This window comes from Schistocerca piceifrons, chromosome 3 (genome assembly GCF_021461385.2).
Source record: "Schistocerca piceifrons isolate TAMUIC-IGC-003096 chromosome 3, iqSchPice1.1, whole genome shotgun sequence".
Taxonomy (NCBI): domain Eukaryota; kingdom Metazoa; phylum Arthropoda; class Insecta; order Orthoptera; family Acrididae; genus Schistocerca; species Schistocerca piceifrons.
The window spans coordinates 639449261-639472716 of record NC_060140.1 but is presented as its reverse complement, the minus strand read 5'-3'; the positions used below and the strand labels follow the sequence as shown (position 1 = coordinate 639472716).

At 42.0% G+C, this 23456-nt stretch overlaps 1 protein-coding gene across 1 annotated transcript in view; it reads right to left on the bottom strand.

Moving 5' to 3' along the window:
* The window catches only part of LOC124788914 (venom carboxylesterase-6-like), a 145834-nt gene extending 122930 nt beyond the window's left edge, over positions 1–22904 (bottom strand). The window contains exon 1 of the mRNA XM_047256197.1: positions 22698–22904. Within this exon, the coding sequence (XP_047112153.1) occupies positions 22698–22904 (207 nt within the window). The remainder of the gene's footprint in view (positions 1–22697) is intronic.
* Between the last annotated feature and the right edge of the window lie 552 nt (positions 22905–23456).

The following is a 23456-nucleotide window of genomic DNA, read 5'->3' as shown; positions in this document are numbered from 1 at the left end:
CTATTTAATCATCAGCTGTGCAAACAAACCATTATTCTCTACCGGTTTAGGTCTCCCAGACCATCATCACTGGAAGAAAAAGCAATACATCATATGGAAAAATAATTCATCTTTATCTTAGATGTTTATAAAAATCATCAACGTCACATGATCATATGTATAACAGTCATGCATAGTTCCATTGCACGTGGTCGGGTATTATTGTAAGACCAATATGAAGTTGTTTAAGGTCATGATATGTAACAGATGGCTAGGTGTACTGATTGTAACGTTAGGGACAACTAAAAATGAGAAACATGAATTGCATTTCCAACTGACGTTTCTGCCTTTTCTTCCTGGGATGATGGTCAGAGAGACCGAAACCAATAAAGAATAAAGGTTTTTTGTACAAGTGAGAGTTAAAAGTGGAATTCTTTAAAGACACAGGTTACTTTCCGGCTCAATATTATCTAAAATTCAACACCTATTCCTTTCAGGCACTGTTTATAATGTATGTTTTACAGATTTTTGTTGATATCAGGTAATGCAGCACACTTTCTAAACAAATTAGAAGTATTTTGAATATTTTTGAACCTGCTTGGGTTATTAAAAATAATTACGAAGAAATTGATGCAATTTTTTTCCAAAATGCTTCCTCAAATTGAGGTACAATTTAATCCAATATTATACTTTTGAAGGGGACCAAAATCTTACCAGATATACATGACATGATGGCTGAGGTGCTACACCTATTTAATTCCATCTATTATGTATATTACATAGGTAAAAAAAATCAGATCTTACATTTAATTTTTAAAATTTATTCCTGATAAAAATATTATTTTTTTCTATAATTTAGTTGATTCTACAATAAAGCTTAGGTCTGTTCCATAAGTATGGACTATTGCAAGTTACAGAAAAAAACTAGAGCAATGCTTCATAAACTTCAGAAAATATTTATACCTGAATTCTGAAAAATACAACTTGTGGGAAATTGCAAATGAAGATATAAGTCCAATTAAACTGTGGCTCAGAACATTCCTGAAGCATAGTCTTCATCCTGCAGCACTTTTTCATCTTCAAGCTTCCTTTTTGCATTTCTTTTAGCACTTCTTGCTTCTTTGGTAACTTGAAGAGCGAATCTTTCAGCTTCATGCACCCGTTGTCTGTCACACGCAAGCAATTGATCTTCGATATTAGAGCCACATTTCATGCCTAAATTTCTCAGGACTTACAACCTTCCTACCACTCCATCATTGAAACATACCACTGCATCTAGTGTACCAACTTTTAATGTATTTAGTCCTACAAAAACATTCTTGGGTCGTCTTTTCCACATGCAATGGTTGAAACTTTCATTTGATTCTGAGTGCCCCCATGAAGACATTTACTGAGGAAAATAGGGTCACTCACGTCTCTAAAAATTGGTTTTATTTCATTCATAGCAGGGTCAGGCAAAGAATGCTTATGATGTGTATCTGACCACTTTCTTTTGCTTTTTGGTAACCACACCAATAATCTGCTCATTTAGGGCAAAGTCTGTGAACATGGTGGTCATCTGTGGACAACTTATAGTACGTGGCCCACACAGCTTTTCTCATTGTTGTAACATCATTTAGAGGTGTACTTCGTCTAATGGCCAGTCCATAATAACTCTAAAGAAGGTCTATTTCAGTTTCTATCAATCTGCCACGGCCAGACAGAGACTTTCCATCAGATAGCAATTTTCCTTTAATTTCTCTTCGTAGCTTCCTCACTCTAGCACCCATCCTCTTTTGCACATGTCCACAACACTCCAGTTTTGTTACCAAGGTATCACCATAAACACTGAACTCATTAATTTTATTGAAAGCCTTAGGGTCCCTGTCGCCTAGGTACTTCGTATATGTAACGTTATAAACGGGCAGCGACCTCTGTAAAATTTTTAGAGCTGCATCACACTTCACACCTCCATTGTAATCATCGTAATTCTTAGAACGCTGGTGTTCAATATGTCCTTCAGCGTTACCATGACGGGTGTGGCAGTACTTAGATAAGCACTCAACATCAACAACTTCTCCATTCTCCAGAGAAGTAGCACTTACAACACCATTCACGGAACGATGTCCTCGGCGTTGCCGTGTTCCATCAAGTGCAACAAGAATATCCCTGATTCCACTAATATTTACAGTTTCTTCTACTGCACGTTTCATAGATACTTTAGATGCAACCGTCAAGGCACCTAAAAGTGTTCTTATGTACTTGCTGAACCTACTGGGGAGAGGAGGAAGGTCCATCAAACCACAAAACGCTTAAGCAGCCTTCTTTCCTTTTCCTCCTGCACGCATTGCATACACTAACATCAAATTCACATCATATGAATTATGCACAAAGTTCGAAGTCATTTTCGAGGTAGATTTATTGCAGGATCTACACAGAACAACTAATTTTGACGCTAAACCGTTGCTGCTACTTTGTTGTTCAGTTATTTCTAGACAGCCTACACCATCATATTGTTTACATCTACCCACTTCCTTTATCAAAGAAGATAAGATGCCCACATCAGCAACAACAACATCCACTACAAACAGCGTCATTGTTAACACAAAAATTTGAATCACCAGTGGGCCAGGGGGGGGGGGGGGGCAGGAGGGGGAATGTGTGAGTTTCTTCCCTGACGAACTGATACATAGGTTACCTTCAACAGTGTGGCTTGCTTTGTTTGTGAACTGGTTGCCACGGATTTTCCTTTTATTGAATTTCTTCAAATGGTTCAAATGGCTCTCAGCACTATGGGACTTAACATCTGAGGTTATCAGTCCCCTGGACTTAGAATTACTTAAACCTAAATAACCTAAGAACATCACACACATCCATATCCGAGGCAGGATTCGAACCTGCGACCATAGCAGCAGCGTGGTTCCAGACTGAAGCGCTTAGAACCGCTCGGCCACAACGACCGGCATTGAATTTCTTGATGCGTGGCATAGTTCGTATTTATTGCACACTAAAGGATATGTATTTCCACAAATACATGTATCACTTGGGCAACAAATATTCAGTAACATGTAAACAAAGTGCTTCAGTGAAACAAAAGTAAATAATAGTAAAGATAATCATTTACCGACACTAGAAATCTTCACTGTTACCAGCATGTACAATGTATCATACGTACAATCGCTGGAAACAGAACGTTCACAGTTCTTTTCGAAATAATAAAGGGGGCGTGGCGGCATACATTACCGTAACTTTAAAATTTGGTATATGTAGGTCATTTTTCATTTGAAACCCTATAGTACATATATCAATGTAATGAGGAAAGACTATAGAATTTATAAGTACACTGTATCCTGAAGTCCTCAGTGTTGCATTATAATGCAGGAAGCACTTGGAGATTAACATTTCTCATCGGAACTGATTTTCAGAGACGAAGCAACCTTTCACTTGTCTGGAAAGACTGATCGCTATGCCGCGTGGAGTAGCCGCACGGTCTGGGGGACCTTGTGACGGTTCACGCGGCTCCCTCCGTTGGAGGTTCGAGTCCTCCCTCGGGCTTGGGTAAGTTAGTTTAAGTTAGATTAAGTTGTGTGTAAGCCTAGGGACCGACGACCTCAGCAGTTTGGTCCCGTAGGAACTTACCACCACAAACTGATCGCTACAATCTAAGAGTGTGGGGCACTGAAAATCCTCATAAATTGCAGAGTTTGAACGATATTCACCGAGGGTTAACTTTTTCAGTGCATTATAGATTATAGTAGACGAGGCTGTATGTTTTTTTTTTTTTTTTTTTTTTTTTTTGCAGAAGACTGTGACGGATACCTCTCTGCTCGATATGTTTTAGTTGCGATTGTCTCCAAAACTCACTGCTAATTCCGAGAATTTCATTCTCCAACAACACGAGGCACCCCTTGATTTGAGCATCGATGTTCGTCGCTACCGAAACAGCGAACTTCCACATCGATGGATTGGGCGTAGTGGTGAAGATGATGTGGCTCATTCCCTTGCAGTCTGTCATCGCTGCACTCCACAGGAAGTGCATGGAGTTGTGGGAGGACGAATGGCTGGCGGTGACGGCCAATAAACTGCGGTCGGTAAAGTCAACCACTCGGCCGTGGCGTTCCTCCTGCCGGCTGCTTAGGCGGGAAGAGGTGGCCCTCTCACGTCTTCGGATCGGGCACTGTCCTCTGACGCATAGCTATTTGTTACGGCGGGAGGATCCTCCGTTTTGTGATGCTTGTGGTGTGCACATCTCTCTCCGGCACATTTTAACAGACTGCATTTTATACCGTGATGCACGGGCAGACGCACAAGTTTATGGGGATCTGCCTTCTGTTTTAGCTAACGATGAGACGTGTGTGTCTAGGGTTTTTAAGTTTTGTGATGTGTCTGGACTCTGGCCTAAACTTTTAGGCTGGAGATTTTAGTGTATTGCAGAGTGGCTGACTCCTCTCTTTTTTTCCTTGCGGTCAGCCAGCCACTTCATCTGCTACATTGTTTTAGCTCCCTCTACCTTTTTCTTCCTGTGTTGTCCATGTTTTACTGCTGACGCCCTGCTTCATCCCACGCTTCGGTGTGAGTGAGCACATATTTTTCAATGATTGTTCCCCGTGTTTTATGTTCTGTTTTATGTAAATGTTCTGAGTCTTTTTCTTGACACCCGTCTCACTATGATACTGAACCGGCGCTGAAGACCTTGCTGTCGTGCGCCCACAAAACCCTTCTACTACTACCTACTATACTCTTTCGTTGACCCATGGTTCTCTTAGAATGGTGCCTTGTAATTTTTTCATTTGACGGTATATTAAGGCCGGTGTTTACGCATCCCCACTGCCAAGAACACCGGAACAATCAGAGAACGCATTAATGCTGTGTGATGACCAGTGACAGTAGGTTCCCACATACGGTGTGAAACGAAGTTGACTTCATTTTGGACGTGGGCGGTGTGGCAAAAGGTGCTCTCATAGCACATTTGTAGGGTCAAAAGTACAAACTTGATGAGGCTACAGTTCTATTCATCCAACAGTCACATTTATACAAACAACATTTTGGAAAATATAGAGCGCTGAAAACGAATGAATCATTTATAGTATCACAGTAATTTAAGTCTGCCGCTTAAAATAAATTCGAAACACATCTATTAAAAATAATAAAATAATGACCAAGATAAACTTCTACATTAACAAATGTAGTGTTAGAATAAGTAATCACGCTACAGATAATTTGTGGAGTGTGACGTACAGCTATATAGCACTTATCCAGGCTTAAGCCAGAGTTTACCAGAAATCAGCAACTGGTAAATTTACTGGTGCTGCTACAGTAACTTGCTCGTGTGATTTAAACATGACTATATAAATGATATTGTCTCCGTCTTGTGATAATTGACAAACATGACCAAAATGGAACATATAAAATTTAAGACTAACGCTCCTATAACAGTTCATAAAGCAGTTAACAGCTATGAAAATTCAATTGATGTCCTTGTGTAATTTATTCTGCTATGTCTGATGGCCTTAAGGCCACATTCTCAAATTATAGAAACGTTTTGTTGAGATAACTGAATTAATAGACTATAAAACTCCTCGTGCTTTCTGTAGAAGTCATGACACATTGTCACACATTTAACGGAAAGACACAATCAATGCCTTCTCTGCGCGATAGCAATGGAGATGCTATAGAAGTCAGTGCTGCCAAAGCAGAGTTACTAAATACAACCTTCCGAAATGCCTTCACAAAATAAGGCAAAGAAAATATTCCAGACTTCGAATCAATAACAGCTGCCTACAGGAGTAACGTAGAAGTAGATATCCTCGGGGTAGTGAAACAACTTCAATCACTTAATAAAAGCAAGTTTTCTGTTCCCTACTGTATACCAATTAGGTTCCTTTCGGGGTTTGCTGATGCAATAGCTTCATATTGAACAATCATATACAACAGTTCGCTCGACGAAAGATTCGTTACCAAGGCTGGAAAGGCGCACAGGTCATACCAATATTCAAGAAAGGTGGTAGTAGTAGTAGTCCACTAAATTACAGGCGCATATCATTATCGTCGATGTGCAGCAGGATTCTGGAACATATATTGTGTTCGAACATTATGTATTACTTCGAAGAAAACGGTGTATTGACACACAGTCAACACGGATTTAGAAAACATCGTTCTTGCGAAACACAACTAGCTCTTTACTCGCAAGAAGTGTTGAGTGATATTGATAAGGGATTTCCAATTGATTCTGTATTTCCAGAAGGCTTTTGACACTGTACGACACAAGTGGCTTCTAGTGAAATTGCGTGCTTATGGGATGTTGTCTCAGTTATGTGAGTGGGTTAGTGATTTCCTGTCAGAGTTCACAGTTCGTAGTAATTGACGGGAAGACATTGAGTAAAACAGAAGTGATTTCTGGCGTTCCCCAAGGTAGTGTTGTAAGCCCTTTGCTGTTCCTTATCTGTATTAACGATCTAGGAGATAATCTGAGCAGCCTTCTTAGGTTGTTTGCAGATCATGCTGTCGCTTGTGGACTAGTAAAGTCATCAGAAGATCAAAACAAGTTGCAACACGATTTACTAAAGATATATGTACGGTGCGAAAATTGGCAATTGAATATAAATAACCAAAAGTGTTAGGTCATTCATATGAGTGCTAAAAGGAATCCGTTAAACTTCGGTAACACAATAAATCAGTCAAATCTAAAGGCCGTAAATTCAATTAAATACCTAGGATTTACAACTGGTTTTTCTAAGACCCTGTGATGGATCCCAACTTCTTGAATTTCTTTCTTTCTTGGGGTCTTTGATCCGCGTCACGCGGGGTCGGCTGTGTTACTATTGATTTGGCAGTGTCAGTTGCAGAGGGTGGCCGGATGCCCCTTCCTGCTGTCATCGTGAACACCCCCGTCTGCGTCTGGTGTAATAGTGTAAGCCATGGAAACTTTTTAAAATGTCTGCCCCCCTCCACTGCAGGTTCGAGTCCTCCCACGGGCATAAGTGTGTGTGTTTGTCCTTAGGATCATTTAGGTTAATAGGTTAAATAGTGTGTAAGCTTAGGGACTGATGACCTTAGCAGTTAAATCCCATAAGATTTCACACACACATTTGTATGTGTTGTTTTTAGCATAAGTTAGTTTAAGTTAGGTTAAGTAGTGTGTAAGTCTAGGGACCGAGAACCTAAGCAGTTTGCTCCCTTAGGAATTCATGTACATTTGAACATCAAATGCCTGCAAATCGTGTGACTGAGGTGGAATGTGGGGATCAGCCCAGTATAAACCTAGTCGGATGGGGAAAACTGCCTAAAAACACACCCAGGCTGGCCAGCCAACCGGCCCTCGTCGTTAATCTACTGCGTGGTTTCCATCCGGGGCTGGCGCGCCTACCAAAGTCCAGGAAGCGGCTCATTAGCGCTCTCGGCTTCCCTGGTGGGTATCCCAACTTCACTATCCCTTCTTATTTCCTCAACCCGTTTTATGGTCGTCAGTCTGCACTCACTCATTCTGAACTGGTGCCCATAAAATTTCAGCCATGTCTTGCGTATAATAACTGTGAACTTATCAGCCTGCTATTATAGATCTTCGTTTATACCCTTGTTCTCTGTACCACACTTTCATTTTTTTCGGTCTGAGAATCGTCCTGTAAGTTTTTCTTTCCTTGTTTTCTGGTTCATCTATTTCTCCTTTCTTATTCAGTAGCAAATGTTCTGAACTGTGAATTGCTTCTGGCTTAGAAACCATTATGTAGTGCCTAACTGTTCTTTTCTTGTATATATTCTGCATTAACCTGCATGCTAGATCAGTCTTCCTTTGGTTCTTCTAGACACTTCAAAGAGCCAGGCTTTGCCTGTCACAAATCATTACAGAGGAGGAGTGATCGAGGAGCAGCACCTTGTTTAGAAATCTTGGTTCACCTGTAACCTGATGGGGGCTCTGACCAGAATTACGATGAAGATCTCAAGGGTAGTAAAAGCACAATTTGGTACAAGTGGCATAAGAGTGGGTTGAGAAAGGATTTTCAAAGAATTGGGCTCCTAACTACAAGAGGAAATGGGTTCCGGAACTTAAAAGCTCAGTTGTATTTTTGAAATCAAGATACTCTGCTTCCCAACTAGTTCAAAAATTGGCATTTATTCACACAATACTATATTATGTTAGAATACACGCTTTGTCTAAATAAACCACAGGTCATTTTGATTCTGATACCTGGATTTTCGTAACAATCTGACGTATTTTGTTTTTCTTTGACATTATGTTACCTCGTTCGTAAATATTACCCATTTATTCTGCCACTTTAAAAACAATTCACAGACAAAACTATTTCCTTACATGGGGGGAGGGAGGGGTGGGACGGGTGTCAGGGATGGTGATCAGAGAACGAACTGAATGCTGAGGCAGCTTAAGATGCCAGCTATCTCATTCTGATGCCATCCGCTATGCTGGGGCTTCGTAAGGGAGTGATTATCCTCAGAAACCGATCAATGTTGAGTTCCCTATTATTCATTGAAACAGAGGCAATGCTGGTATTGGTGAGGAAGCTAAGCATGTCAGGTATCACATGACTGTGCTTGAGAACTCTTGTTCAATGCTAGTTGCATGACAGTTTTACAATTGAATTAAAAATTGTCTCGGTTCCAATTTATTCTTTTATAAACAGCGCGTTTCGCCTTCATGGGGCATCTTCAGATCATCTTGAAATTTTAAGAAAATTTGAAGATGCCCCAGGCTTTGTTAGTAAAAGAATAAATAGCAACCGAGACTGTTTTTAATTCAAATACTCTATATACAGTAGCTGTACCAGGCGGACAGGTGGCCTCATGGAGTGGAAGAAATTTTACGACGATTTTGTATTTATTGTATATCAGTGAGAAATCAGTTGGTGTATAAGGCTCAAAATAAGAGAGAGACCGCTGAAATTTTTTGGTACTGGTTTATGGGTGAAAAATTAAGGTGTGGAAAGCCAATTTTGTATAATGTTAATGACAGGTTTTCTCATAAATCCTATGATAACTAAATGCTGCTGTTGCAGGATGTCCACATAGAACATTTCCTATTACCCGTGTTTCTATGATGACTGTTATCAAAAAAGCTATACGTCATAAACAAATATACAAGCTCATAATAAATCATGCACGTCGTTCCTGGACATGTATTCGCTAGTTTCCATACTTTGGCTGGCCGCTTTCTGGCGTTCTTTCACCTGCAGTTGTCACATGTTGATCAACATATATCGATCACAAAATGGAAAGTGCAACTGATATAACAGATGTGACAACTGTGGGTGAAAGAACGCCAGAAAGCAACCAGTTGGAGCGTATAATGTTAATCACCACTGAAGTGGTTTCCCAAGTAGAAGAAGCGAAAAATGTATGGCAACAAACAAACTGTCTTCAATTAGTTGCGTAGACGGAACGTACCTCCTAAGAATGCGAGAATGCCCTGTGACTCCCATCCACATACAGAAAGATCGTAAATTACGCACTACGCTCGAAGTGCTAGAAATGTGTAGATCGCTGTCTGGTATACTTTGATGTGTCTGTTTGAAAATTAACAATGAATGGATGTACTGCACATTCATCTGTCTACATTCGCAATGGTACTCACAAAGTAGAGGAAGGGTGGTTTAGCGTTGATACATAAATTAGGGAGTACGCTGCCGTGTCATTGGTTGGTGTTGAAATTACGGTAAAACTCCTAAAATTGATCGCACTATCAACTGTGTTATTTATCGCAGTACATCGACGGTGTCTTTTTCCTTCCCATCCGTTCACTGGTACACTGTTGCTTACCAACTAATCACTAACTGAGATCGCTTGTATGAGATGGAGAAGTCTTGGTGAAGAGGCAATATCTTGCAGGGATGGCTGGCACCAAAACAGTGACCGTGTACATGAGTGCAATATGAGGAATCAATCGAAATGGAACACTCATATATTTTGGCACTGTGAAAGGTGAGTTTAAATGTAGAGGCCATTAATCACCTTTGGACAGCAGTTTGGAAACTCTGCACAACGCCACAAAACACTTCCAGTTTCCATCTGTTGTGACTGTCCTTTACATAAAATCATCCAGTGTGTGTGTTGTATTGTTGTCCATGAGAAACATGTTTTACACTGTGCGACGTCTAGTTTTCTGAGAGAGTCAGTAGATCAAAATGTGATAGTTAAAGTTTAGGATCTGACACAGAACTCGAAGTCGTGGCAGAAAAAACAAAATGTGTGGCAGTGTACAAAGCGTGTTACAGCAGAAAAAACAATGTATCAAACGACAAAATAGGGACCCTCCCGTGAAAGTGATAGTCTGAGGGACATAGTCCTCCTACAGTACAAGCGATGAAACTTTAAAATGGTGTGTGCAAGCGACTTCGATCACTGGCTACCAGCTCCAATGGATCAATACCTATGTATTTAATAGGATCACCACATATGCTCGATGCCATCATGCAGACGGTGTTTGTTTTCGACATACTGGAAGAGAGAGATAAAGTAAAAATCTTATTGGGTTCTGTGTTGGATGAAGTCAGCGGAGCTTTTATAGTTCGTAATTTTTTCTGTTGGATGGTACAGAATAATTATGACAGAATGTTTGGGTGATGGATGTGGGAGTTTTCTAGATGGTGGATGTAATTAACTGATCGATTTAATTAATTAGTCTATCAAACTGATATCAAAAATCTGTATCAGCAAGGGAAGTTCCCTGAGGAAGGAGGGAGGAGGAGGTGGTGGGGGAAGAGGAGGGGGGAGGGTACGGGGAACAGTAGGTTAAGGACCTGTCAGTCAAAAGGGTGGATTATCCTATGGAGTCTTAATCCTCTTAGCAGAACAAAAGGTTAAAGACCAATCAGTCAAAGCAGAACAAAAGGTTTGCCCTTGAGTGTATACTTGCCCCTGATGTAGGCAACCAGCACTAACAAACTGCACTTGTGCTGCCTTTGCCGTACTACTCAGGGCATACCCGTGAACGTAATAATTCATAGAGGTGCCTGTGTATCTGTTATGGACTATGACCTCTTCAAGTGCATCAATCAGGTGAATAAGTTGCCACCATTGCTAGTTCAAAATTGTAGAATTGTAGGAGCCATACGTGGATGTAAGCAGCGAATTCAGAGTCAGGTACAGCCTATGATTCCAGTGGGAAATGAAGTGATAAAATGCTTATTCCTCATTGTGAAAGATTTAGTGGTTCCCTGTATCCTAGGATGGGAATCCTTAAGAGACAGGGACGCAAGGATAGACTTATCTCGAGCTATGTGCTCACTTATGAATGAAGGAAGGATAGGTCGAGCTGACAATGATAAAAACAACTGCTTTACATGGACAGTATTGCTGAAGGTTGAAGGTAACTTACATGAAACCTAAACTATTGCTCACAGCCAGTGACTATACTCGGGAAAACTACCCATCTAGAACTGAAAGCGGGGAAACTGAGGTCAACTCCATAACAAAAAACATCCACCCAAAGATCACTGAATCGAGCCATCTGGATGATAAACGGCGGAAGCAACTGGCTCAATTATTGAAGCGTTGTGCATTGGCATTCTCCGAAAAACCGGGGATAATTAAGGGATACATTTAAGATATGCAGGTCAGACCTCATGAGACCTATTGCTGTGCTACCTATTCGGTACCATGGAGTAAAAAGTGGGCAGTGTCCAAGGAGATAAAATGTATGATAAATGGGTGATAATATAGACTTCCTTATTTCCCTATAGCAGTCCATTAGTCGTTGTCCCCAAATCTGACGATAGCATACGCCTCTTGATTGATGTGGACGTTGTCAGTAAGACTATCACACAGTGCGAATCCGACTTGAAAATGTGGAGGGGTAGATACAAAAATTTCGATTACAGTATTTAATAAGCTTTGATTTAAAAGCTTTGTACTGGCAAGTCTTACTGTCAGCAGAGTGCGGGAAGTATACTGTCTTTATTTTTGCTGGCGAAAGTTAGTAATTTAGAGTGTTATCCTTCGGGCTCAATGAGACCGCTGGAATAATCATTTTCGGTCTTAGATGCAGTCATAGGTTCGGACTTGCTATATAAGGTGGTGCTCTATGTTGACAACTTACTTATAGCTGCAGGGTCATGGCCAGAACATTTAGAACTCATAGATCACGTTCTTAAGTGATTTGCTGAGGTGTGTGTCATGATGAACTTAAAATTTGGGTCACATTATCTCGCCTTTATGGACAATGCCAGATCCGGGTAAGCTTAATACAACATGGCATTTACCTTACGCAAACAGTAAGAAACAGTTAAAAGCTTTCTTAGGTCAGCGTATTTTCGGGCGTTTTGTGCTTGCACAGATTCTGAACAATGATGTATCGCTAAGCCTGCTAAGGAAGAATACAACTTGGTTTTTCTCTGAGGAGTGCAAGACAGCCATCGATAAAATCTGAGAAGCTCTTGTCAATTCTGAACTGCTACATCATCCAGGAATGACGAAAGACTTTCATATAGCGACAGATGCATCGACCTGTGGGTTAGGAGGGTGTCTGTTCCAAGTCAATCAGACCTTGGGACAAACTGAACTTAAAATTATAGGGTTTGCAAGTCGTCTCTTATCCGGTTGTGAACGACCACGTTCTGCAACAGAACTCGAAATATTGGCTGCTATTACTATGTTTGTGGTAAACATGTACTGGTCTTCTGTGTCCATCTAGCAGCTTGTTAAATGCCAGGCTAAACTGGTGGGTATTAGCTTTGCAGAAATATGACGTTGAAGTAAGATATGTGAAAGGAAGTGACAATGTGGAGGCAGATGCCACAAGGACTGCCCAAATTCACAGAACTTGTCGAGCAATCTACAAGATGCAGATTCCAACTGGAAGAAGGTAAGAGGTCTGTTAGAAAGAATCCACAAAGTGATATTAGGAAGCAACACAAGCTGCAGAATGATGATTTATTCCATAGGTGCCACCCTGAAACAGAGCACTGCAGAGAGTATAGATTATGTTATTTATTTTTATTTATTTATTGATTTATTGCTCCGTGGGACCAAATTAAGGAGAAGTCTCCATGGTCATGCAATGAGTCAATACATGAAATTATAACACGATAGTAGAAACAGATAAAATGAAATACAAGAAACATATTCAGGCGACAGTTCGTAAATTTAAACAAAGAAAATCAACACTGTAACACTGGAATTTGCTTAATTTTTCAGCTCTTCCAGGAGCTCCTCGACAGAATAGAAGGAGTGAGCCATGAGGAAACTCTTCAGTTTGGACTTAAAAGTGTTTGGGCTACTGCTAAGATTTTTGAGTTCTTGTGGTAGCTTTTTGAAGATGAAGACAGCAGAATACTGCACTCCTTTCTGCACAAGAGTCAAGGAAGTGCATTCCACATGCAGATTTGATTTCTGCTTAGTATTAACTGAGTTAAAGCTGCTAACTCTTGGGAATAAGCTAATATTGCTAACAACAAACGACATTAAAGAATGTCAGAATTCCCAGACTGTTGAATATGGGTCGACAAGAGGTTCTCGAACTTACACCACGTATAGCTCGAACAGCCAGTTTTTGAGCCAAAAATACCCTTTTTGAATCAGAAGAATTACCCCAAAAAAATAATACCATATGACATACGCGTATGAAAATATGCGAAATAAACTACTTTTCGTGTTGAACTGTCACTTATTTCAGATATTTTTCTAATGGTAAATAAAGCAGCATTTAGTTTCTGAACGAGATCCTGAACATGGGCTTTCCACAACAGCTTACTATCTATCCGAACACCTAGGAACTTGAATTGTTCCGTCTCGCTTATAATATGCCAAATCTGTCTGATCAAAATATCGGTTCTTGTTGAATTGTGAGTTAGAAACTGTAAAAACTGAGTCTTACTGTGATTTAGCATCAAATTATTTTTCACAAGCCACAAACTTATTTCATGAACTACATTATTTTATACTGTTTCAATAATACACACAAGATCCTTCACTACCAAGCTGGTGTCGTCAGCAAACAGAAATATTTTTGAATCACCTGTAATACTAGAAGGCATATCATTTATATAAATAAGAAACAGCAGTGGCCCCAGCACCGACCCTTGGGAACGCCCCACTTAACAGTGCCCCATTGGGACTGAACATCACTACCACTCTCAATATTGCGGAGAATTACCTTCTGCTTTCTGTTCTTAAAGTAAGAGGCGAACCAATTGTAAGCTACTCCCCTTAATCCATAATGGTCCAACTTCTGCAGTAATATTTTGTGGTCAACACAGTCAAAAGCCTTCGTTAAATCAAAGAAAACACCTAGCATTCGCAACCTTTTATTTAATCCGTCCAAAACCTCACAGAGAAAAGAGAATATAGCATTTTCAGTTGTTAAACCATTTCTAAAACCAAACTGAACATTTGACAGCAAATTATGTGAATTTAAGTGCTCCAGTAACCTTGTATATACAACCCTCTCGATAACTTTAGCAAACACCGATGGCCTAGAAATAGGTCTATAATAGTCAACATTATCCCTGTCTCCCTTTTTATAAAGTGGCTTCACTACCAAGTACTTTAATCGGTCAGGAAACCGACCACTCCTAAAGGAAAAGTTACAGATATGGCTAAATACTGGGCTAACATACATAGAACAATACTTCAGTATTCTGCTAGATAACCCGTCATATCCATTAGAGTTCTTGGTCTTTAGTGATTTATTAACTCAATCTCCCTCTTGTCAGTATCATGGAGGAGCTGTCTCTGAACACTTTTTTCTACGAGCGCTATATGAGTCCCTGTTGGGACTAGGTTTCTATTTAGTTCACCTGCTATATTCAGAAGGTGATTATTAAATACTGTAATATATGCGACTTATCAGTAACACGGACATTCCCATTACACACTGATTCTATATCCTCGACCTGTCTCTGCTAACCAGCCACTTCCTTTATGACTGACCATATGGTTTTAATTTTATCCTGAGACTTAGCTACTCTATCTACATACCACATACTTTTTTCCTTCCTAATACCTTTTTTAAGCACCTTACAATACTGTTTGTAATGGGCTGCTGCATTTAGATTTTCACTGATTCTAACGTTTTGATATAATTGCCACTTTGTTCTACAGGATGTTCTTATCCCCTCTAGTCAGCCACCCAGGCTGCCTGTTTGTGCTAGTACCCTGTTTTGAACGTTCTAACGGAAAGCAACTTTCAAATAGCACGAGAAAAGTCTTGAGGAAAGCATATTTATCGTCTACTGTATCAGCACTATAAACATCTCGCCACTCTTGTTCCTTGATAAGGTTTACAAAGGTTTCTACAGCAACTGGATCAGCTTTCCTAAGAAGCTGATAAGTGTGTTTAACATGTGTTGCAGCACAAAAATCTTTTAGAGTTTGGTACATACTTCACAATATCATTTTGCCGTAAAAAATGTGCAACTAAAATAGCTACTTGTTATTTTCCCAGTTTTGCATGAACGTGTTAGGAAGTTAATGAGAATATATCTGATTTGTCAAAGGGTACAGTCAACAAACTGTAGTGCATTTAGTGAACTACATGCCACTACAATTAACAGCTGTCGATATGACGGGACTGTTATCAACCGCTAGGGGCACGAAGTACTTTGTAGCTATTTACGATGTATTAACCAAGTACATAAAACTGTACCCTACCAGAAATTCTACGTCCACTTCCATTTTAAGAAAATTAGTAAGTGACTACATCCCAAAAGTGAGGAAACCAGTGATATTCTTAACAGACAATGCTGCTTACCTCAAAAGCAATAATTGGAAGACCTTTACAAGGGAACAAGGTGAAACTTCCTGGCAGATTAAAATTGTGTGCCGGGCAGAGACTAACTAGGGACCTTTGCCTTTCGCGGGCAAGTGCTCTACCAACTGAGCTACCCAAGCACGACTCACGCCCCGTCCTCACAGCTTTACTTCTGCCAGTACCTCGTCTCCTACCTTCCAAACTTTACAGAAGCTCTCCTGCGAACCTTGCAGAACTAGCACTCCTGAAAGAAAGGATGTTGCGGAGACTTTCCAGAGTAAGATTTTCACTCTGCAGCCGAGTGTGCGCTGATATGAAACTTCCTGGCCGAGTGAAAATCTCATTCTGGAAACATCCCCCAGGCTGTGGCTAAGCCATGCCTCCACAATATAATTTCTTTCAGGAGTGCTAGTTCTGCAAGGATCGCAGGAGAGCTTCTGTAAAGTTTGGAAGGTAGGATACGAGGTACTGGCAGAAGTAAAGCTGTGAGAACGGGGCGTGAGTCGTGCTTGGGTAGCTCAGTTGGTAGAGCACTTGCCAGCGAAAGGCAAAGGTCAAGAGTTCGAGTCTCGGCCCGGCACACAGTTTTAATCTGCCAGCTACTTTCATATCAGCGCACACTCCGCTGCAGAGTGAAAATCTCATTCAGGGAACAAGGTGTTAAACACATTTTGATATCCTGTTTAACCCCAGAACGAACCCAGTTGAAAGAATCTTTCACGAATTGAACCGCTTTGTAAGAACTTACCGAAACAGCGTATTAAGTAGATGCAGTATGTTCCTCTATTTGAGAATATTTGCAATAACTTATCCCATGAGTCTACAGGGTTCACACGTACTGATCTCATGTCATCAGAGACTGACTGTAATGTAGGTTGTGTTGTAGATAGCCTTATGTAATTTTAGGGTTATATTGCTTACAGTACAATTATGAACATACATATACTACACACAAAAACACAAAAATTGATCGCTACAATATGTCCAGTTGGTTACAGTGTGAGCTGTGCGTGGCTCACGATCGTGCTATCTCTAATTTTACATCCTGTTCTTTTTTTTCGTGTTGCCACCTCGTTATGCTAGTTTCAATTTCTGTTGTCACGGAGTTGCTGCTTTGTCTGCCCATCAGCGGCAGCAGCAGCGCCTATCGATATAGCCCTCACGTGTTATCTTTGCTGCACTGCTATTACTTCCCGGATGTCGTCTGTCGTGAGTCAATTGGAACGTGCCAGGAGGGCGGTTCAGACCTGCCAGCCGTGAAGTTGGAACGCGACACTAGTTTAATCGGTTGGAGCAGCAGTGAGGCCTGGATGTCCATAGCTCGCCCGACTGTGCCCGCCACACACTAGTAGAGCCGGGCACGGTCTTCGTGGATCGTCGGTCGGTCGTCCTACTGGACAACGTGAATTGGCTCAGCGATCGCTTACGGATTGGCTGTGTGTGTGTGTGTGTGTGTGTGTGTGTGTGTGTGTGTGTATCAACTCCCAATTTGTCTTCGTGATTGCACAGCCACTGCTTAGTGTCGTTCAAGTCTTCGTGCAAGTGTTTGTCAAACTGTGTGTGTAGTTGGCGTCATTTCCACTGACAACTTGTTTTAAAAGTTGACGGCGTACTGGCAGGCAGTCGCTCGGTTGGTGCGGACTAGGGAGAATATCTCCGTGTGGTGCAGTCTCCTGGGTACGTTGGCGGTCCCTGCGCAGTGTCGGAGCGTGTGTGGAGCTGTCCGATCGCTACGAGATTCGTGGCTCACCGACCCAGGACGTCAAAGTTGAGTGGTGTGTTAAATACCCAAGCCACGTCCGTTGATGATGTGTCGTTCGTTTCGGTGGTTCGCTGTTAGGGAGCTTTCCCTGTGAACAACACCGAGTGTTTGTAGTGGTGAAATCGAGCCGTCGTGCGGAGGAATTAACTATATTGGTTCACTACAATTCAAGTGCACCAGCAGAATTTTCTGCCTTGTGGCCGTTAGTGTTCTGGTTACCTGCCCTGGCCACTGACGTAAATTCAGGCAGTGTCCCTTTTTGGTGAAGGTAACTATATTGTCTTATTTCAAATTCATGTGTACCAGCGGAATTTTCTGCCTTGTGGCCTTTGGTGTTCCGGTTACCTGCCCTTGCCCCTAAAGTAATTTCGAGCAGCGTCCTTTCCTCACCTGTTGTCGCTGTCCAACATGGTGTGTAATTTTGACAGCTTAGTACATATTTCATTGTGGATAATCACATCCGTTACAGTTTGGTCTTTGAGTTTTTATGTACCGATTGGTGGCAGGCAAGTCTTTTGGTCTGTCGGTCTGTGACTGTCTCTTGGTTGGGTTACCGACGGATCAAGTGTAGTTGGGCCCACCACCTGCCTCACCTAAGTGAACGTTAATGTTTTGAGGGCAGACCCCCCCCCTCCCTGGAGGCGTCTGAGTGCCGTTGTCTGTACTGTGCTTTTCATGGGTGTTTAATGGTCTGTTGGTAATCTATTATAGCAAATGCTTAAGAGAAAAAAAATGTGTTTTAAGTAAATCAATTTATGTAAATCAATTGTGGGCCTTCAGCCGCTTAAAGCCTTATTCTCAAAATTTCCCCTTAAGCAAAAGCATTGCGGCCTTCTGCCGTAAAAGATTATGGTAATATATTTTAAAATTTTGAAATTTAATTGTGGCCTTCAGCCGTTTTTATTGCACCTTGTATATGTTTGTTCTATCCCCCTTTGCCTTGAAGCTTTCCGCCCATCTGTGATATGTATATATATACCGCATGTCTTCAGTCACTTGAAATTTACCTTGTTGTTTTTTAAGATTTCTTGTTTGGAGGCTTTCAGCCGTTTAGCGAGCGTATCACAGTGTTTCAAATTTTTCTGTACTCATGCTCCGAGATATCAATCTTTCAGGGCTACATTATTATGACCCTGAAGGGTACACACCACCATACAGCGGGAAACATATGGTTCTCCAGTACTAAAAAAGGAGGTGTTTTACTCCCTTAGAAATCTGTTTTATTCATGTTTTCCAACTATAAATAAATGAAACACCGTCATACATCCCCCCTTTACACAATCGTTGCAGAACCGTATAATACGTGAATGTTGGAGACACTGGGAACGTTTACTGCAGATTAACTACCTAAATTTCATTACTAAGAACGGTGACTTCATTGTGGCAAACGTATTAATGTACTTAACGAATAATTACCGAAATTCAGCATAACCTGTGGATCGATCAGATATTATGTGTACTCGTGCAATCGTTCTGCTGTTCTATATTCGTACTGGCTGTACAGCGATCGGACTAAATTGTGCGATCACCTTGATACAACCAGCTAAAGGGAGACGGTTTTCTGACTGGTATCTGATTCACTGATAGCAACCACTGTTAAATACAAGTACGGTAACACCATTGGAAGTGTTACAGGCCGTTAGTATGCCCGTCAACATTGTGGTGATGTGTTGATATCTGTCAAGCCGAACGTTATTCGAAAATTACCTTGAGCAGTTAATCAGGGAAGCGGATCGTGAAGATAACATCTTAGATATGCTGGTGACAGATAAACCTAAGGTTTTCCACACAGGAAGTCCGTTATCATAAGGCCGTTATGGCATCACTGAATTAACCTGTATATAACAAGACATAGAACGGCAGGACGATCATTCTGCTTAACAAGAGCGACAAGAAACATATTACAGATTACCTAAGCTGTCAGCATTAAAAGGTTCATCTCTAGCACTAACAACGTTGGATGTCAATGGACAAAGTTGAAGAGCATTGTACAGTGCATTTCAGAGACGTATGTTCCGAGCAAAGTTGTGAAGGATGGAAAAGATGGGTCATAATTCTACAGCCGCCGTTCGGAAGCTGCTACGAAATCAAATAGAGTTTCACTGCACAGAGACAAACAACAACGAAACTAAGCCAAAATTAATGTAAGGAGAGCAATACGTGTCTGAAAGTATAGTTCTGTATACCTACCTGGCCGAGAACCCAAAGAAGTTTTCGTCTTATGTTTAATTAGTAAACGGATCGAAGCCATCTGTCAAGATGCTCTGTGACCATACTCGTTTTGAAAGAGACGAATCCACAGAAAAGGCCGAAATATTAAACATATTTATCCAGAACTGTCTCACAGAAGATCACACTGTCATACCTCCTCTAAATCGTCGCACGAGCGACAAAACAAACGAAAAACAAGTGAAATCCTTCAAAAAAGAGAAGGTCACTGGACCTGACGTGATACAAATATGAATCTACATAGAGTATGCGAAAGCATTTGCCCCTCTTCTGGCATCAGGTGCCATACGTCTCTAGACGAGTGATGATTGAAAAGACTTTAGTAGTAGGGCAACCTTCGTGTCACCCCACTCTCCATTGTTGCCAAATTTATTCAAGATGGCGTCGGTGACGTCATCCAAGATGGCGGCATGTAGACTTGGCAACATCGCACGACTTCATCCAAGATGGCAGCTTTTGGCGGGAAAATAGTCAAATTGTGCTATGTCCACTAACCTAACCCCAAGCAAAAACGGTGGGAATTTTGAATTTTGGCGGGAAAAAAGGCCAATTGCGCTACGTCCACTAACCTAAGCCTCCAGAAGAAAAAGTGGTGGGAAGTTTGAATTCCAGCAGGATAATACATGCAAAGACCGTACTTGTCTTTTTATTATTATTGATTATCATTTATTAACATTCATTATCATTTATTATCATTTATTATTATTGACCTGCCTCCACTAGAAAATTCCCTCCAAATTCAAATTCCAACACGATAATGGCTGCAAAACCTTGCTATTGTTTATTATTATTCATAATTATTCATTATCATTCATTATCATTCATTATCATTCACTATCATTCACTATCATAGGCCTACCTCCACTAGAAAATTGTGCCAAATTCAAATTCCAACATGGTATTGTCTCGAAAACTGTACTTCCGTTTACTATCATTTATTATTTTATTCAAGGTGTCCAATTTTCTTGGTGAGAAAGCCATTTTCCTTACATCCATAACAAAGATCTATCACAAGTTCAAATCCCGACACCATAATTGATCACAGGTACGAACTTTCACCCTCACTTATCTTTTTTCACTGGTAGCCTATCATAATCGCGTCAAACAATAAACTGCTCTTATAGTAACGTAAGTCACACCCTTTGATTTTGCAGGGGGGGGGGGGGGGAGGGAGGGACTGAATACTTTATTTCAAGCAGTACGGTCATCACTTGTTCTCCAACCCAGTCAGCACACACATCTTTGATATCGCAGTGCAGTCACCATGACGTCCGCGCTCCAACTGAATTAGTTCAGATCCTCGCCATCCCCTGGCCAGCGTGCGTAGACACTGCCTACGCCTGTCACGTGAGGAGGCCGGCGACTAGCACAGGGGGCGAGCCCAGCAATCGTTCCCACGTCGTAAACATGTTTACGCTGGACACGCTGGAACTTGCCGAGTTTGACGTCACAGCGACCCCTTGTCCGCTCACCACATGAATTCGTCGCCTCCGCACGTTTCCCGCCAAAATTGTCTGCCTCGGAGCTGAATCACACAACGGTCGGCCGTTTCCCTGCAACACTTTCGGCACCACGTTCAAACGTGTCGATGCCGACCGCTCACCGTCCACCACGTGTCCCTGTGCAAGCGAGAACGCAGTGCTACACTTTTGTCGGTAAAGTATGCTCGACAGTGAAAACCGCCATGACTGTATAGCAGCACGTTTGGACCGCACTAGAACGCCTGCTAATTGACTTGCTCTTGCGCACGTGTAATAACTGTGGGGATTTTCCCGTACGACCATTTCATCATGAGTGTACCGTGAATCTGGTAAAACGTAAGATCTCCGACATTGCTGTGGCCAGAGCAACGACGACTGAGGAGAATCGTTCAACGTGACGGAAGTTTTTCAACCCTTCCTCAAATTGCTGCAGATTTCAATGCTGGGCCATCAAAAATTGTCAACGTGCGAACCATTCAACGAAACATCGTCGATATGGGCTTTCGAAGCCTAAGACCCACTCATGTACCCTTGATGACTGCATGACACAAAGCTTTACGCCTCGCCTGGACCGCGATTGGACTCTTGATGACTGGAAACATGTTGCCTGTTCGAACGAGTCTTGTTTCGAATTGTATCGAGCGGATGGACGTGCACGGATATGGAAACAACCTCATGAATCGATTGACCCTGTCTATCAGCAGGGGACTGTTCAAGCTGGTGGAGACTCTGTAATGGATTGGAACATGTGAAGTTGAAGTGACATAGGACTCTTGGTACGTCTGGATACGACTCTGACAGGTGACACGTACGTAAGCATCCCGTCTGATCACACGCATTGCGCATTCCGAAGGACTTGGCAAATTCAGCAGGTCAATTCAACACCCCACACGTCCAGAATTGCTGCAGCGAGGCTCCAGGAACACACCTCTGATTTTGAACATTTCCACTGGCCACCCACTCCCCAGACATGAACATTATTGAGCATGTCTGGGATGCCTTGCAACGTGCTGTTCAGAAGAGATCTCCATCCCGTCGTGCTCTGACGGATTTATGGACAGCCCTGCAGGGTTCATGGTATCAATCCCTTCCAGCACTGCTTCAGACTTTAGTCGAGCCCATGCTACGTCGTGTTGCGGCACTTCTGCATGCTCGCGGGCGCCTACACGATATTACGCATGTGTACCAGTTTCTCTGGCCCCTTCAGTGTATTTATGTGGCAATAAATGCCCTGTACACTTACTACAATTACGTGTACCGAACGAACCACAACAAAATACTTTATTTACATTCATTTGGATCTTATTCCAACAAAACAAACGTGCATAACCCAGCAGTACCCATGCGACAGCATCCCACTTGATCGAATATCACTACAGCGTAAACACGGCATTGGTTCCACCCTCAGCAGCTCTTCAGTTCACTTTGCCGTGTAATAAGTGTTCTTTTTTTAAGTAGGAGACTGTTCTAGATAACGTAAACTTAGAAGCAGAAAAACTGTAAAAAGTGAAAAAATTGTATCATCTTCCTTGGCAGGTTCAGCACTGTGTCGTACCGGTAGGAGACTCACCTTAAACCGCAATGGCCCAACGGGCGGCTTTGCGAAGGGGATGTTGTAGAAGGCCAGCGTGTGGCGCCCACTGCTGGACAGCTTGTCGGTCCCCCTGACGGCGCCCTGGCGAGTCCGCACCACGAGCGCTCCGCCGCCCACACACGACTCCAGCAGCAGCAGCAGCGCTGTCACAGCGGTCAAAGAAGCGCGCCACACCGCAGCCATTATCGCTCTGCTCCGCGACCGGTCGCGCCTGCTCTTATCAGGCCGTATTCACACTGCTGAGTTACGCACTCTTATCGCCCAGTCCGATTCTTCGTATCTTCAGATTACATAGCCTGTGATACGGGTGCATAATTATATTCGGACTGGCGTAATTTTGTTGAACTTCTTCGCTGCCATTACGAAAAGATAAATAGACAGGGAGGATTGCACAGGATATACAGGGTGGTCCACTGATCGTGACCGGGCCAAATATCTCACGAAATAAGCGTCAAACGAAAAAACTAAAAACAATGAAACTTGTCTAGCTTGTAGGAGGAAACCAGATGGCGCTATAGTTGGCCCACCAGATGGCGCTGCCATATGACAAACGGATATCGCCGGCAGGGGTGGCCGAGCGGTTCTAGGCGCTACGGTCTGGGACCGCGCGACCGCTATGGTCTGGGACCGCGCGACCGCTATGGTCACAGGTTCGAATCCTGCCTCGGGCATGGATGTGTGTGCTGTCCTTAGGTTAGTTAGGTTTAACTAGTTCTAACTTCTAGGGGGACTAAT